The sequence below is a fragment of the Gigantopelta aegis genome, chromosome 4 (assembly GCF_016097555.1).
Source record: "Gigantopelta aegis isolate Gae_Host chromosome 4, Gae_host_genome, whole genome shotgun sequence".
NCBI lineage: Eukaryota > Metazoa > Mollusca > Gastropoda > Neomphalida > Peltospiridae > Gigantopelta > Gigantopelta aegis.
In genome coordinates, this window is record NC_054702.1 from 32,969,943 (window position 1) to 32,988,472 (window position 18,530).

The following is an 18,530-nucleotide window of genomic DNA, read 5'->3' on the forward strand; positions in this document are numbered from 1 at the left end:
ATTTCGTCCACAGACTAAACAAATCACAATCATATGATGTGGTGTGGTGAGGTGTAGTGTAAGCGTATGTGTGTGCGTGCATGCGCGCGCGTGTGTGGTGGGTAGACTTTTCATATCGTTTCAGCTTTGTACCGTACTAAATAAAATGCTTTATCCACTCTAAACATAAATAGGGTTATAATATAGGCTAAGCCTACTTTTACCTTTAAAGAAACGACAGCATAATTTGTGTACACTCTTGTAGACAGGGCAGTACATACCACGAACTTTAGTGTACCAGTCGTGCGGCAATGGTTGGAACGAAGATGGGTGGTTCAGTCTATTAAAGCGGCAGTCCATGGAATATTTTTTATTATTTAAGCATTTAGAACAGCTAATCCAATCACATTTGGTGCATATAAGACGCCGCACTCCGCACTGGATTCGCTACGCTGGCTTTTCCAAGTTAAAAATAAACCCAGTATTTTGAAAGTGGGACACTTTTGACGGGCTCCTACCGACGTCAAATACGGCTAAAAATAGCACGGTTTAGCTACTGTTGCATTACAAAATGGCGAGAATTTTTCGAAGTGCGTAGTAAGCATTTGACGATATGCGTTAATGGCGACAACTCGCGAGTGAATTAAAAGTGCAGTTATGCTTGTATTTGAACGTAGATCTTGATTGTATAAGACTGAAACCAGAGATGGCAGCTTTAAAGGCAAGCACCTCAGACGAGCACTCTACCACTAGGCTATTACCCACTCCTCTTAATATATCTTATCTGAACGATAAAATCGTAATACGTACGCGATGGGCCGCATCTCTGCACCATTCAGAGTCGAATGGGCATTTGGCAAACTAGTGGCAGATTTCATGAATTTCTATCTAGTGCCTCGTCTATAGGAGAACCGCCACTTCCGAGGAGATCCTATACTTGAGAATGCATTCTTCTTACACCGCCACAAAGAGGACTGCCACTCCCAAACTAGTTTATTAAATCACAACTAGCATAGGACGGAGCTCATTAGAGTAAGTACAGAGGCGATGACATTCACTCATGAATCACTGTCTAAACAGTGACGATATCAGGTGTTCGCGAAAACTGAGCATATCCTGCCTCACCGGTGGTATCCGTCACGAGTCACCACAGCTGTGAAGTCAGTCACTTCATCTAAAACGACTAAAAAAATAAATGTGCATGAGTTTCACCAATGAGACGAAAAATATTCACAAGATCAAAATATGGAATAGCATCAGTTATCATTTTGGTCAGTGATGCATCGTATTTAATAGATATAACATCCAAATGTCTACCATAAAACAGTTTGAATGCCCCCAGGAGTCGTTGGACATCATAACCCTGATGGAACAACTTCTGTGCCAGAATGATATGATGTTGTTTGAAATCTATAAACAACGAGCATGTCCTAAGGTATCTTAGAAATTGTGAGATGTAAACACCAAAAGCTGGAGCAGAATGTATATTGCTCTGAAAATCGACTATTGGAAAGTTGAAGTCATCTCTTTCGTCAGACCAGTATCTCTTTGAATCTCTTCATCGTACGACGTAGAAAACTGATTTAATACCTTCAGATATTTATTTTATTTCTAACTCTTGTGGGTAAATCAATGGAAGGTAATCTATAATCCTTCTATTGTTGAATGATGTAAGATTATGAACATAGCGGAAGTAGTTAAATTTTTTTAGCCATTCCTTTGTTGTGATTTTATCTTATTCGTGTGCATAGAGAAACAAATCGGCGAGTAGTGGAGCAGAGTTGGTGCTCATTACACGGGAATTCCTATTCCCTGTCTATATGTCCTACCCTAAAACTGACATGTATGTTCTCAATGAGGAAGTCTAGCAAATCACATAATTTCTGTCTCAGTATTATAGTCCATTTGCGTCAAAAAATGGAACTAAAGATTTGGCATATATATTAATTGTATAAACATTTAAGTTTTAAACCCCAACGTAAAACAAATTAAGGGAGCTATTAATTACTCCCTGAATTTAGATTATGGGGAGCCATTTAAGATATTGCCATATTAATACCATATAAATTCACATGCTAAATAAAGACGTTTCTTAACAAATTACCACCAAATCAATTTTAAATCAGGGATGAAGATAAAATGCCAGATTTCGGTAGTTACTGTATATAAGACCTACAATAAAATTAATAAATTTAAATTTGTTTTTCCTTTTAAAATAATCTTTTCAACTATATGTCGACTTGTTTTAACAGTATCAGTAATATATATATATATATATATATATATATATATATATATATATATATATATATATATGTCTGTGACAAAACACCATAAATTGTAATAGTACCATAGATTGAACAAGAAAAGGCATCCATCAATAACAAAAATACATGTCTCGTCGCTGTTTTGGTGGGTGGGTGTTCTTCATATACAATATTAATTCATAATACTCGTCGCTCGCACGCATGCACACCTCACTAATCCGAGGATTTTGAACAGCCGCCACGTCATAAATATACTATAGTAACTGTGATGGAGATCTGGAAACGTATATTCATAGAAACGTTTAGAATGATAGATCCATACTGTCTAATGCATTCCGGGGCATTTGAAACTGAGTGTGTGTGTGTGTGTGTGTGTGTGTGTGTGTGTGTGTGTGTGTGTAGGCCTATGTATGTCTGGTCGTTCTCTTAAGTCACGGATCCAATAAACCTGTAAACCTACAGTTCTCAACATTCTAATTTCTACTAAGTTCTGAGGTGCAGGGATGACAATATCATTCCCTATCATAACATTCTATTATTATTTTGTTAATATTAAACTACAACAACAACAACAACAACAACAACAACAACAACAACAACAACAACAACAACAACTACTACTACTACTACTACTACTACTACTACTACTACTACTACTACTACTACTACTACCACAACAACTATAATTACTCAAACTACTACTGCGTCTATTAGTGATACAGGTACATACGCACATCAGTCTGATTAAAATTAGCTTTCCTGATCTACCAGTGATTCTAATTTTAATCATACTGGTACGCACATACACCTCGCCCATACCCACGTTTATGGGTCTTTTTCTTCCTCTCTGTTTCTATTTGTCTCCGTCTCTTTCACTAGTGCTCACTTGATGCGCGGTCGGTCTGGGATCGACCCCCGTCGGTGGGCCCATCGGGCTATTTCTCGTTCCATCCAGTGCACCACAACTGGTATATCAAAGGCCGTGGTATGTGCTTTCCTGTCTGTGGGATGGTGCATATAAAAGATTCCTTGTTGGACACAGCGATCTGCGAAACTCCACGGCGTGCGTCTCCCGTTCTAACCCGTTCGAGGCGGTCGGCGTCGAGTCTCCTCCCCGGGGGGCTTTGCCAAGATCCCTATGGATGGTGCTGCTGCGAAGCGGAAGGCCGTCACCCCACCGAGTAGTGACCAGCCAGCCAAGGCTCGGCCTTCCGCGACCGCCCGGGGCAGGGACGCCGCCTGGAGCCTAGCCATCTCCAAGATCAAGGGCCAGTACGCTCGATACTTGGTTGGGGACACCTCGGACATCAGCTCACTGCCGTGAGGCATTCTTAAGGGCAACTTTAAGAAGTTTCCTGACGGAGTTGAGTGTGCCATCCACGCCGTGGAACTACGAGACGGGAAGTTTGGACTTGTGGTGACGTCGCGCCGAGATGATCTCTACAGACAGGGAATACTCTTCGAAGACATGGACAACTACACCATCCACAGAGTACTGAACATCATCGCCGGCGCCCATTACGTCGAGCTAGCCAAGACCTTTCTAGCCCACCGTTGGAGGAAACTGGTGCCACAGTTCAACGCCAAGCACTTCATCTTGTTCCCGTAGTCGCCAACCGTTCCAAGGGCTTAGTTGGACTTTACTTTCTTTTTTTTTCTTTTCTTTTTTTAGTAAACAGTCCGACGCACTTTATTTTGGCAGCCCGTCTAAATTGTTCAAATCACCTTAAAACCCTTTCGGTCGTGCACTCTAATTTTGTTCTTTGGACTTAAATTTTTGTCCAGACATGAGTTGTATGAATGAGCTCATTTTGGCTTTAGGTCTTTGACCTAACTACTAAATTCGTATTCCAAATTCCGCCCACCTTAAACTCTCTCCCCCCCCCCCCCCCCACGGGCCCGGACCATATATATAGATCGGACTTTAAACTTTTAGACCTCCGTTCAAAATTATATGTCGAAATTATTCTCTTTTTTAAATATTATTAAATAGTCCGATCCTCGCTTCTTTCTCTTATTTATTTTTGGACTGTCCATCTAAAATGCTCCAAATTATATAAATATTCGGCCGAGCAGTCAATTCTTTTTATTTTTGGCTTGTAACTTTTTATTTAATTTTTTTCTTACTAATAGCTATTTTCAAAATTCTGCCCATTTGCAACTCTATCTTCCCCTCATCCCGAGTCAGGCCACCGATCTTATCGGAGGTCGGACTCTGGATGGGTGTGTTCGAAACCCTAGTGGTATATGGACACGTTAAATTGTTATTTATCTATCTAGCGGGTTTCCTCTGATGACTACGAGTCAGAATTACCAAGTGTTTGACACCCAATAGCCGATGATTAATTAATCAATGTGCTCTAGCGGTGTCGTTAAACAAAACAAACTTCTTCTTTCTCTAGTAACAGGAATTAAATCATATTATCTACCAGCATTATTGGAATAGGCGCATCATATAAGATTATTTTTGTCAACAGAATTATATAAAAATATCAAGTTTTGGGGTGGGGTTTTTTTAGGGGAGTGGGAATTTTTTTTTTTTTTTGTTATTACATTTTTTTTTAATGCGCTGTGATTAGACCTGTGCTTTTTGCATATATAAAACCGTCAGTACTGTTAACATTAACACCATAAATAGATTGAACGATCAATATCTTTTAATATTGTATATCACGTTCCAAACCGTGATCACGATCTGTGATATCAGTTCAGCATTATATTCTTTTTTGTTACAAATAATCACAAAACAATCGACCACACATTGCCTAATTATCGCTAGAATATCTCAACTGCAATGTGTTGTTATTTGGGCGTAAACATGGCATGCTGTAGCTTCCTCCAAGAATAAACAAATATCTACATCAACGTCATCAAGTATCCATCAAGGCAACAGCCAGTTTTCCAGTGTCAAAGAAGTATGGATGCAAAACATGTGTATGCAATAATTGTGATATCGACCATTTAATTGGTAGGTCACCCCAGGCGCGTGTGTTAGAAATTATACAGGCGGGTGAGAGTCTTGACTGGAGAGCAAAGTTATGGGCGGGGAAGGGGATAACGGGGAAAAAAGGAGAGAGATTGAGAAGAAAATACGCTTCTGTCTAATTAAGGTTCAAGTACGCTGTCACACATCAGCTATCTGGGCTGTCTGTCCAGGACAGTGGGTTAACCTAGTGGTTAGTAAGAGAGAAGTCGGAGTCGTGACCTTACATCTACCCACTGAGTCGTTAAACACGCCCTGAGTGGGAGCCGTTACCGGGATGTGAACCCAGTACCTACAAGCCTCAAGTCTGATGGCTCATAACCACTACACACCACCGAGACCGGTTTACGTTTTACAGGAACTCTTAAAGGCGACGCCATATGATACGAGTCTTGTACGAGAATAACCGGTTGTATAGCAACGGATGAGATCGTAATGTTTGTCTCGTCACAATCGGCTATTATCATACGAAGCACTCGTATCGTGTGGCATCGTCTTAACGGCCACTCGAATAGTATTCTGTTTATTTTACTTCACATGTACCTACTCAACGCACCCATATCTGAAATTCTGTATGTTGTGCCCGTGCAATGCGTTCTCACCATGGGTATAAAAGTGTGCATGATTGCCATCCACATATTCACACACACTTCAGTTGAAAATGCGTCGTGTTTTTGCTTTGCTTAATGCTGGCCCTGGTCTTTGTGCATAGGAAACGGATCCAGTCATTTGAAATCGATGCCTCATCCACCCAGTCACACTCTGACTGACATTAAAGTGCCTCGCGACTTCTCGTTGTCTGTGTTCAACTTGTATCCGACCTATTCCATTGCCCTTTCCAACATTAGTCAAAACACGACGCATTTTCAACTAAAGTGTGCGTGAATATGTGGATGGCAATCATGCACACTTTTATACCCATGGTGAGAACGCATTGCACGGGCACAACATACAGAATTTCAGACATGGTTGCGTTGAGACAACCCATTTGTTGGAGTGATAGTAGGTGCATGTGTTTGCATCACTTTTACCATTTTGTTGTGACCTATTACCGGAAGTACCATTACTCATATTGAAATCCAAATGCGACTTAGGAAACCTCACTCTGGGCCTAATCCACGAAGGCCATACATTCCTTCTTTCATAATTAGTGTGTTGGACGGGCATCGTTAACATATGTAGTACTAACAATATGAGTGACCCTTCAATAGTTACGCTGAGTATATATGCACTATCCCAGACAGGATAGCAGATACCATGGCCTTTGATATACCAGTCGTGGTACACTGACTAGAGCGGGAAATAGCTCAATGAGGCCCACCAGCGGGGATCGATCCTAGACCGATCGCGCATCAGCCAAGCGCTTTACCACTAGGCTACGTCTCGCTCCTTTTTCGCCCCTTATTCTATGTAAATAATGATACAAATATGGCTTGTGTCTCCTCGCCCCACTAAAGACTGCGCTCCACTAAATAATGTGCCTCCTCGAGATAGCGTTCCCACGGACTAGCTTCATGTTGTTACACACACGTGTTGTTAGTTTAATGAACGGTCCAACCTCCATGGTAGGCTATAATCAAAGTGCAGTTCTCTCCATGCGGTCTCGTAACAATGTGACTTTGACATTTAAAAACGTCCTTTTTGTCACAATGCAACAGTGGGTGAAGTATTGATCAATCGGTTTGATACAGATATAAATAATTTGAGATTTTCACGAAGAAAAGTAAAGACAGCTTGATAAAAAAGTCTCGTCTGTCATTTAATTTAAAGAGTCACGTACACAGTGATAAAAACAGGTCTGAGACTCGAAATAGTGTTCAAACCATCGTTTTCTACGTCTACTATATATCACATTTCGTATTAGGATAGGCCCAAAAAAAACAATCTCGATCGCTCGCACTTATGAACATGTCGATCTCTGGAATAAGTGTGCCCAAGCTGTGGCCGTGATCTAATTCCATTACGTGACCGTGACCTAATTTCATGACTTCCGGTGCACTTAATGTTGGCCTATTATTACCGATTATTTACCCGTGGTTATATTTTCGACCGCGGTAATAATGATCCCAATGACGGATTCAGCGTGCAATCGTACGTATTTAATAGCCGGAACATTTTTGAAAGGGGGTGCTGTCGGGTTTCTTCCTGTAGTGTGTGTATTAGTGATTAATATGTGAAGGGGTTTTTGTGTATCAAGGAACTCGAAAATGATCGATGTAAACGTATTTAACATCAAACATAGGATTGTTGTTGTATTAGAGTGGTAATATCTTTGACTACCGTTTGGTAGGCAGAGATTGCGCAGACTTTATATAGATTAGTCCCTGACGGTAATGAGTGTTCAGGGCCGTACCCTGATCAAAATCCTAGGGTGGGGTGGGGTGTGGGGGGGGGGGGGGGGGTGGGGGCACACTACTTTTTATAAACAAATGAAACACTATGCAAATTAAACCCTGAGATGTATATGGTATGTTCTGGAGTGAAAAAAAGATGAAAAAAGTGAGATTCTCAGGCCGCCGGCGTAGGTATACTAACACATAGATTATCTATATGGCAATCTTTCACAGAAATATCAGACTGACTATTATAAACGTGTTCGCCACTAAAAACCAATATAATGCATTATGCTCATCTGCTAAACATTGGATATTTCGGGACACTTTTTACTTTGGAGGGGGTGCGCACTTCCAACACCATACAATAAACTGAACTGAATGCAATGGAATTCAATAACCTCGCGGACATTTCTTGTACAATCGTAGCCCGTGTGCGTGTGTGTGTGCGTGTGTGTGTGTGTCTTTCTCGCTAATCTCTACCCCTGTCCAATGTGGGTGGCCCCTCAATATGAAAATAATACATACCCACAGCTCCCGACTTCAACGGTCCTAATAAACAGCAATACCCCCCCCCCCCCCCCACACACGCACACCATTGACCACTTAACTCTATTAATTTATCCATTGAACACTGGTAGAAAACATTGCAACAAACCCGCACAGTAGTTAGCTGGCGTCATTAGATCCAGTAGTTAGCTGGCGTCATTAGATCCAGTAGTTAGCTGGCGTCATTAGATCCAGTAGTTAGCTGGCGTCATTAGATCCAGTAGTACAAATGTAGTAGGCCTGTTAGATCCTAGCCCCGAGTACTCTGCCTGTAAGAGCGTTAGACAGACATTTGGACAGTTATACGCTCTCATTACATGCACAGATATTTTACATTCATACACATTTAAAATAAATATGATTATTAGATGTCAAAAAGTGATTCTGTTCGCACACTTTTATCTCCAGAAGAATGTACGCAGTGGCGTAGCATGGGCGGGGGCAGCGGGGCGGGGCGCAAAATTCTGGACTGGTGGAAGGGACTCGGGGAGTGCTAACGGTCCACTGGTAAGGGGGTGTAATACTTGCCTTGCCCCGGGCTCTGGCAACCCACGCTACGCCACTGAATGTACATGAAATGAAATGGTTTATTTAACGACGCACTCAACACATTTTATTTACGGTTATATGGCGTCGGACAAATGGTAAAGGACCACACAGATATTGAGGGAGGAAACCCGCTGTCGCCACTTCATGGGCTACTCTTTTTGATTAGCAGTAAGGGATCTTTTACAAGCACTATCCCATAGACAGAATAGCACATACCACGGCCTTTGATGTACCACTCGTGGTGCATTGGCTGGAGCGAGAAATAGCCCAACGGGCCCACTGACGGGAATCGAGCATAAACCAACCGTGCATTAAGCGAGCGCTTTACCACTGGTCTACATCTCGCCCCCCCCCCCCCCCCCCCCCCCCCGAATATACGTAGTATTGCTTTCACATATCTATATGCATACTAAAACGTCAAAGCATCGTCGACGTCACGCCAAAGCATTGTTGACATTTTTATTGTAACTTTTCCGGCCATTTTTGATACTTTACAGAAAATATCAAATACCATTGCAGGCCCGTAGGAATCGGGGGGGGGGGGGGGGGGGGGGGGGGGGGGGGGAGCAAATCTGGTTTCTGCTCTCCCCCCACTAAAACCATTGCCTCTTGCCCCCCCCCCCCCCCCCCCCCCTCCCCCCTCCAGGTGTCGTCCTTACGGGCTTGCCTTGATCCGCACCTGACACGGAATAAAAGTAGCACAGGTCTATATATTTGTACAGTAACAATCCATTGTCCGTCACCGGCAGGATTGAAGATGCAAAAAAATATAAAAAGTGCATAAAAAATATTCAATCATTATGCAGTTTTTGTCAAATTCAAAATGCAACGTCACATCTTACCTTTCAGTAGATGTTTTAATATTACGTTTTTTTTTAAATGGTATTGCATGAAATGATTTAGGTGAGAGTAGGTGTAACGTAATTTTAATGGGATTTACTGAGTAGACAAATACAATCAAAAATATTTAGGGGTCACAGTAGGTTTGGGTCTCTTAAAGATTTTCAAATCAGAGACCATGGACCCCTGTGACACCCCCCTCCCCCCCCCACACACACCCCGATCCTATGTTTCCACTGATTATTTTTCAAATGTAGCTTGTTCTGGTAATATTAGTGTCAGACTACCAACTGTCAACACAAAGTTGGATAACTTTCTGCTCGACTTTACAACTGTCCAGTTGCTAGTCTGATCACTTTTACAGCTCGATTCTCGTTGTATAACCCATTAGTTGTTAATCAGAGTACACCCGTCGTTAGTCGGGAGTTGGGGACAATACAACGCAACCGTCGAGTTGGCCAACTTCGTCGTAACAGTTGACAGTCTGGTCCTGGCATAATAAATATGTATTAACCAATTCAAGAAGATTATCACAGGAGTCGGAAGTGGGACATTGTTTTAAATGTAGTATTTATTTTAGTCTTTCTTCTTTCTTCATTTTAACTAGACATATTTTTTTAAAGATTATACTTTTTATTTTACATATTTCTCGTTCCAGCCAGTGCACCACGACTCCAATCAATATGCTCTAGTGGTGTCGTTAAACAAAAAAACATTTTTATTTATTTATTATTTTACAATTTTAAAAAATATATTTGTTTCAAATTGTGAGGTTTTTGGTTTGGTTTGTTTTGATTTTTTTTTAAATATTATTTTTTATTTTTGTAGTTAACAATTCTTTTGAGTGAACTGACCTTCCACTACATATTTTATATATTAATAATGTAATACAATACAGTTTACAGCTAATTAAGGTGTACCCGTGATATATTGAATGGAACAAACATTTTTACCCACGACATTTCTCACTTGCTGAATGATAAGAAAATAAATGACCGTGTCTACTTGTTTAATGACTAGGTACAGATGCCTTTCCACCAGTCTCAGGAATACAACTTTAAGATTTTAATAATGCATGTAATTTGTGTTCTTTCAGTGAGCACTGCGCCCACTAATGCTGTTTCCAAGGAAACAACACCTGACAAATCACCAAGAAAGCCCGTGAGTATTGTATAGAATAGTATAATGTAGTATTGTATTATGGTACATGCAGCGGACAGCATTTGATAGGTAGGCATATCAGTTTCGCGTTCCAACTAAAAAACTCTAAACTCTCTGCAATGCTGTTTAATGATCTGTATATATATATATATATATATATATATATATATATATATATATATATATATACTACTCAAAAGAATTTAAGGGTCAGACGATATTTTGGACATTATTTTCTGAATGTCAATTATATTAGCTAGACCATAATGTCACGCATGGTATTGTTCCATTTTGACGAAAGTGGGTCTAAGCAACCCATAAATGAATTAAAATCCACTGTCATTGACACTGTCGACTAGTTCTAATGGCGAAAACATGCTTACATTTGCACGTAAATTAGGGCGAAAGCGAAAGGTCTGCTAAGTGCCCATAACTTTCTTTTTCACAAAGCGCTTCATTTGCACGCTTTGCACGTGTATTCCATGTTCCCAATGCTGAATTTCCGTATAATTGGAGCTTGCGTTCGTGTATGGTGCACACTCCAAATTCGACAATGGTACGACTTCAACTGACTATCGAAGATCGAGGAAGGGCTATTGCTTGGCTTCAGGATGGCAATACGCAAAGAAATGTTGCTCTGAGACTTGGTATCAGTCAGAGTGTCGTTGGCCGACCGTGGCAACGGTACCAAGCAACGAATTCTGTTCGAAATCGTCCACGTTCGGGAAGACCCCGAAGCACTACAAATAGAGAGGACCGCTACATCACCAATATGGCTCTACGTCAACGCACACCAACACTGCACGCCGATTACGTGACAATCTGCGGACTGCGACTGGAACTCGAGTGTCTGATCAAACCATACGCAATCGTCTGAGAGCCAATAATCTACGCTGCCGTCGCCAGGCTGTTCGACCACCACTCCTACCACGTCACAGAACGGCCAGACGTCACTGGTGTACGCTTAATCTGCGGTGGCAACGTGTTCAGTGGGGTCGAGTGATGTTCACTGATGAGTCCAGGTTTAGTCTCCAGTTCAACGACGGTCGGGTTCGTGTCTACAGACGTCCTGGGGAGCGCTTCGCTGACGTTAACGTTAGACAACGTCACCGGTTCGGTGGTGGCAGCGTCATGGTGTGGGGCGGCATCTCTATCCACCACAGGACCCCCCTCTGTGGTGGATGGCAATCTGAATGGAATCCGCTATCTGAATGAGATTATCCGGCCGTTGGTTCTCCCAGGCCTTCAGCAGATTGGCGGCGGGGCAGTTCTGCAGGATGACAATGCCAGACCCCACCGCGCCAGGGTGGTAACGGACTTTCTCAGACAACAAGGTATCGCCAGGATGGATTGGCCAGCATATTCGCCCGACTTGGCCCCAATAGAGCACGCCTGGGACGAATTAGGCAGGAGAGTTCGGGATAACCATGCCCCTCCGGCCAACCTTCATGATCTGGGTCAACTTCTTATGGCAGAGTGGCAGGCCATTCCCCAAGAGTTCTTCAAACGTCTGATCAACAGCATGAGGCAACGATGTGTCGAGTGTATTCGCGCCAGGGGTGGATTCACACACTATTAAACGAATGTTCTAATGTGTAAAATCCATGTTTGACAACCTTCAACTTTGACAGCATGTCATGTGACTTTCTTGTATACAGTGACGTTTATTTGTGGTTTTTTGTAAATATGGAACAATAAATTAAATTTTTGGTGTAGTTTACATCATCAATCTAATACACTCTGAAACTTATTTGGTTATAAATTTTTGACCCTTAAATTCTTTTGAGTAGTATATTTCAACCCCTGCCTGATCCTCCTAAGGGCCAATGGCATTACCCCCAGCTCTACCAAGACACTATCATACAGTGTGCAGATAGTTCCCCCAACTATTACCCTGAGAGCCCTACCATACACACTATCCAGTTTTCTCAACTGAGTCTGGGAAGCACATCCAAAGACCTGGGCTCCATACTGCAATAAGGACACTATAAATGCCTCAAAGATCATGAGCAGCGTTTTTCTATCAGCACCCTAGGGTGTGCCTGATAATGCCCTAAGTAAATGTATATATATAGTGCAACTTTGAGACTACCTCTTTAAATTTTTAAATAATAAAACGCTTCATACACGTGTAATTTTACAAAAATAAATAATAATTATATATATTTTTTAATGATGTTACTGTTATTACATCTCATCAGTGTCTTATTTTTGTAATTATTTATTTTTTAATGCATTATATATATTGTCGAATTTGGAGTGTGCACCATACACGAACGCAAGCTCCAATTATACGGAAATTCAGCATTGGGAACATGGAATACACGTGCAAAGCGTGCAAATGAAGCGCTTTGTGAAAAAGAAAGTTATGGGCACTTAGCAGACCTTTCGCTTTCGCCCTAATTTACGTGCAAATGTAAGCATGTTTTCGCCATTAGAACTAGTCGACAGTGTCAATGACAGTGGATTTTAATTCATTTATGGGTTGCTTAGACCCACTTTCGTCAAAATGGAACAATACCATGCGTGACATTATGGTCTAGCTAATATAATTGACATTCAGAAAATAATGTCCAAAATATCGTCTGGCCCTTAAATTCTTTTGAGTAGTATATATTAATAAAATCCGTAGCCTTGTGCCTGACTCTCCAGTTAACAACCTTAAACCTGTTAAAGTAAATATAAACAGAGATAGGGACATATCTATTGTTTCATATTTAAATAAGTTTGCAAATGACTTTGGGATTGTTGGCCTTCCGCTAAGCAGAATAGAGACATCGGTGGATCTGCCGTGGGTGACCAATGTCCCAAAAGTGCATTACCATATCAGGGAAGAAATTATTAAAACTAATAATCCTAATTTTAAAAATACTATATTTCAAGCATTGGTTGGAGAAATCTACCCGGATGTGACTCAGGTCTATACAGACGGGTCGAAAGACCCAACCACTGGTAAAACAGGAATGGCCTTTGTTATTAATAATTTTAAATATTTAAGGAAACCGATAGCCATTAGGGCTAGACTATCGGATAACATTTCAATTTATACATCAGAATTAATGGCCATACTGTATTCCCTGAAATGGATTGAAAGATATCATGTTAATAATAGCCCCAATAGATATGTCATCTTCTCTGACAGTCTTAGTGCCCTGCAAGCAATCAATGGAGCCCATAGTATCAGATCGGAAATTATAAATAAAATTTATAAAATATATTTTAATATTGCTGCTCTGGGTATCCAAGTCGTTATGGAATGGGTTCCGGCTCATATTGGAATAGCTGGTAATGAAGCAGCCGATGCCAACGCTAAAAAGAGTTTGCTGGAACCGGCAATCGGCGTTCCAATAGAACATAATGTTAACGAAATAAATTCCATAGCTGAGCCACACCTGGTGGCTCTGTGGCAAACCGAATGGAACCACAGAGCCAGGGTGTGGCATGCCTACATTAAACCAAAAGCGACCACTCCTGGGCCAGTTTCTTTTAATGTTAAGGTAACTAGAATTATTGCAAGACTTAGAATGGGTGTCTCTTCGGCTTTAAATGATGTTAGATTTAAAATTAAAAAAGTTAAGTCACCCAACTGTTTAGTATGTCATACAATCTAAGATGTTAATAATTTTTTGATAAAATGTACTAAACATGACAAAATTAGACTGAAACTGGTTAATTATTTTATTAAAATTAAATTAGAGTTTAATGCTTATAATTTATTAAATCCACCTAAAGAATATAAAAATACAATAGACAGGTTGTTGGTCGCTTTTGTATATCAATCTAAAATAAATATATAATATTATAGGGTTCTCCTGGGGGTGGTTCCTGCCATAACCTAGGCATTGTTAGATTGGTGCAAATGTGGCAGGCCCGTTCCTTTTGTGGGACCCACAATAAATAATCACTGTTGGTGGGCTGGGTAATAGCACTCATTGTTGTTTCCTCCTCACCCCTTCTGGGGTTGGAAGGATGTTACCTGCGCCCCTGCTGTCCGGTCTTTCGCCCCTTCCGTCTGCAATGTCGCGCCTGGCTTGCTGGATTTTTAATTTTAATGTAATGTACCGGTTTAAAAAAAAAAAAAAAAAAAAAAAATGTTTTTAATTATATTGTATATAAATAATATATTGTATTTTAATTTTTAAATTAATTTATATTGTGGTGTGGGTGTTTGAATGAATCTTTTTTTTTACTTCGGGTTGATGATGGGGTTGCTATTTGGCAGTAACAGCCCCCTCCTCGCCGACCAAATATATTGTATGAAATGCTTTTAATTTTTATTGGGTGTTTATGTTTTAAAATTGATAGGTTTACAAGCGTGCTCTTTTAATTTGTTTTAATTTATTTTATACGTGTTTTTAACTTTATTTAAATCCCTGTGGCGGCTGCTTAACCTCCCTTAATCAACCTCCTACTAAATAATAATAGGGCTAAAATAAAGAGTTTCTGTACTATTTGTATTTTTGAAATGCTCGTTTTAAATTAGCGACAAAGTTTTAAATTAAATGGATTATATATTTTATATTAATTATTATTTTTGGAATTGCGCAAATAAAAACTAATTATATAATATCCGTATTCCCCATTGGCTTAATTTCAAAATTGTCCTAAGTAATTTCTGTCCCGGATTGGGCCCCTGGCATCCAGAGACCGAACCCGGGGTGGACATGCTCGAAGCCTTAGTGGTATAGGAGCATGGAAAAGTCTTCACTCACTCACTCACTCAAAGTTGCAAAATGACAAAAAATATTTATTAATTTTCCCCATGAAATGTAAAGATTATACCTTCAATTATATGCCCATACATCTTCATATTGACAAAGAGCTGGCTGATATTAAGGGATAGATACGTGTCCAAATGTCTGTCTAGCCCTCTACAGTCAAGAATACTCGGGCTAGCTGATATTTTAATAGACACATGATGAAGTTTCTCTATGTACATGTACTTTATACTTTTTACCAAGTACTGTTAAAGAAACCTCAGTTTAAGTTAAGTGGCATCACATTACAGCTGTGAGGTTCTTGGGTTAAATATGTGGGATCCGTTAATTTGTTATTTATAACAAAATGTAATGAACGTATATATATATATATATATATATATAGTAATATATTTGTTATCACTATTGGACATAACAAATATATTACTGTAATGCTCCTTGTATAAGTTGAGCACTTTTCTTCAATCACCATGGACCATATCCGTTTCGACTATTCCACAAAAAACATTCCTTTACCAACACGAAAGGAATACTTAAAGAGACTGCTTGAGAAAGTGGAAAGTGTAATAAAGCGTATGAGATGGAAAGCTTTCTTCTTTGAAAAGAACAACGATGATAAACGCAACCATGACGACCCAACACCAAACAAAGATAGCAAATTCGGACTTAACTCCAGGAATACACCCCCACAAATAGAAGGTTTAGCACCCTTCGAAAAGGACATGCTACACATGGTTGAGACCATACAGTTCAAGAATGCATATGACCAGTTCCAGAACACCATGAAAGAGGACATAAGGCATATAAACAACTCCAAAAAAGTGTTTGTACCTGCAGACAAGACTAGAAACTTCTACAAGTTAGAAGTGGACACTTATGACAAAATGCTAACAGAAAACATTACAACGAAGTACAAACATGCAGACGACCAAACAATCGAAGATATCAACACAGAGTTCGAGTACGTCAGCAATGCCCTAGGAATACGTGACAGAATAGACAAGATGGCAGAGACCCGAGCATTCATCACCTTGAAAGATCATAAGGACAATTTTGCCACTAATCCAAGTTGCAGACTCATCAATCCAGCAAAAAGCGAAATCGGTAGGATCAGCAAAATTATGTTAGACCGAAATAAACAGTGAAACACGACTCAAGACGCAAATGAACCAATGGAGAAACACACTTCCGCTGTACTTGAATGGTTCTCAGCTCTGCATGATAAAAAAGAACTATCCTTCCTCGTATTCGACATTGTGGACTTCTACCCTTCCATAACACCTGAACTACTCGACAAGGCATTGAAATGGGCGAAGAAATATACAGTCATCCCAGATATAGAATACACAACTATCATGCATGCAAGAAAATCACTACTTTTTGACAACAAAGAACAGCCATGGGTGAAAAATTACACTCCCAATGCATTCGACGTCACCATGGGCGGATATGATGGAGCGGAAGTGTGCGAACTAGTAGGACTCCTCATCCTACACACAATTCAAACAAATACCTCCGACATGAACGTCGGACTGTACAGAGATGACGGTCTAGCAGTTCTACGCAGAAGTTCAGGAAGCCAAGCAGACAGAATGAGGAAAATGCTCATCAAAATATTCAAAGATCTTGGCCTAAAGATCACCATCCAGACCAACCTGAATATAGTCAACTATCTGGACATCACCCTGAACCTTGAAACTGACTCCCACAAACCCTACAGGAAACCCAACAACGAACCCGTTTACATCAACGTCAGCTCAAACCACCCACCCGCAATCACGAAGCAAATACCAAAATCAATCGGCAAACGAATTTCCCTTCTGTCTTCCCATGAAGACTACTTCGCGGAAGCTGCACTAGGGTACAACAAAGCGCTGAGGGCAAGTGGCTACACAGTAAACATCCAATACGACCCGCCTAAACATAGAGAGCAACCAGACACAAAGAAAAGGAAAAGACCCAGAAATATCACATGGTTCAACCCCCCATTCAGCAAGAATGTGAAGACAAACGTCGGTAGCGTGTTCATCAAATTGATATTCAAGCATTTCCCAAGTAATCACAAGTACCACACATTGTTCAACAGAAACAACCTGAAAATCAGCTACAGCTGCATGAAAAACTTCGGAGCAATAATCAAAAGCCACAACACGAAAATCACCCAGAGCTCAACCGATCCCGCACAAAAAAAGCCTTGTAACTGCAGACAGAAGAACGAATGCCCCCTGAACGGCAACTGCCAAACTAGCTCCCTCGTATACCGGGCAAACGTGGCATCTGGTAAGACTGTCAGATCATACATAGGTCTTGCTGGAGGTACATTCAAGGAGAGGTTTAACAACCACACTAAATCTTTCAAATATGAACGCTATGAAAAAGAGACAGAACTGTCAAAATACATCTGGGAACTCAAACGAAAAAAAAAACCGCCTATCACATCAATTGGGAAATCGTCAGGAAATCGGACACACGGAAACGCAGCTCGGGACAATGCAACCTGTGCATCGAGGAGAAGCTCTCAATACTATTTGAAAAAGGAGACAAGCTACTCAACAAAAGGACAGAACTCATATCAAAATGCCGCCACAGCAACAAGCCGAGAGTCTCACGACTGACGTGCCATGACGTCAGGAGCGCACCGCCGCGTACACACAGCGTGACGTCACCTTAACTGTCACAATTATAAACACTCATCTGATGAAGGCGAGGAGCCTGAAACTCCGAGTAATGAGTTATTAGTGAATACTAAAAATTTAGTATATATATATATATATATATATATATATATATATATATATATATATATATATATATATATTTAATTTTTTTTTTTTTTTTAAACCTCAGCAAACTATGATTTACATCTTTGAGATTGCACCTTTAAATACTATTAGTTATTTGTTAATTGTACACAGGAATCTTACAGTTAACGTTTGTTTTGTTTAATGACACCACTAGAGCACATTGATTAATTAATCATCAGCTATTGGATGTCAAACATTTGGTAATTCTGACACGTGGTCATCAGAGGAAACCTGCTAGATTTTTCCTAATGCAGCAACACAGGAATGTGATCACGTATATTAAAGTTCGGATTAGTTCCAGGATATAACTGAACAACTCTAGAGGATATAAATATGAAAAACAGTTA

General features: G+C 40.3%; 1 protein-coding gene across 1 annotated transcript in view; it reads left to right on the forward strand.

Annotated features, from left to right (window-relative positions):
* LOC121370412 (eisosome protein SEG2-like) overlaps window positions 1-18,530 on the forward strand; it is a 31,220-nt gene that overhangs the window by 1,157 nt on the left and 11,533 nt on the right. Inside the window, exon 2 of the mRNA XM_041495622.1 lies at window positions 10,597-10,661. Coding sequence (XP_041351556.1) covers window positions 10,597-10,661 — 65 coding nt within the window. The remainder of the gene's footprint in view (window positions 1-10,596; window positions 10,662-18,530) is intronic.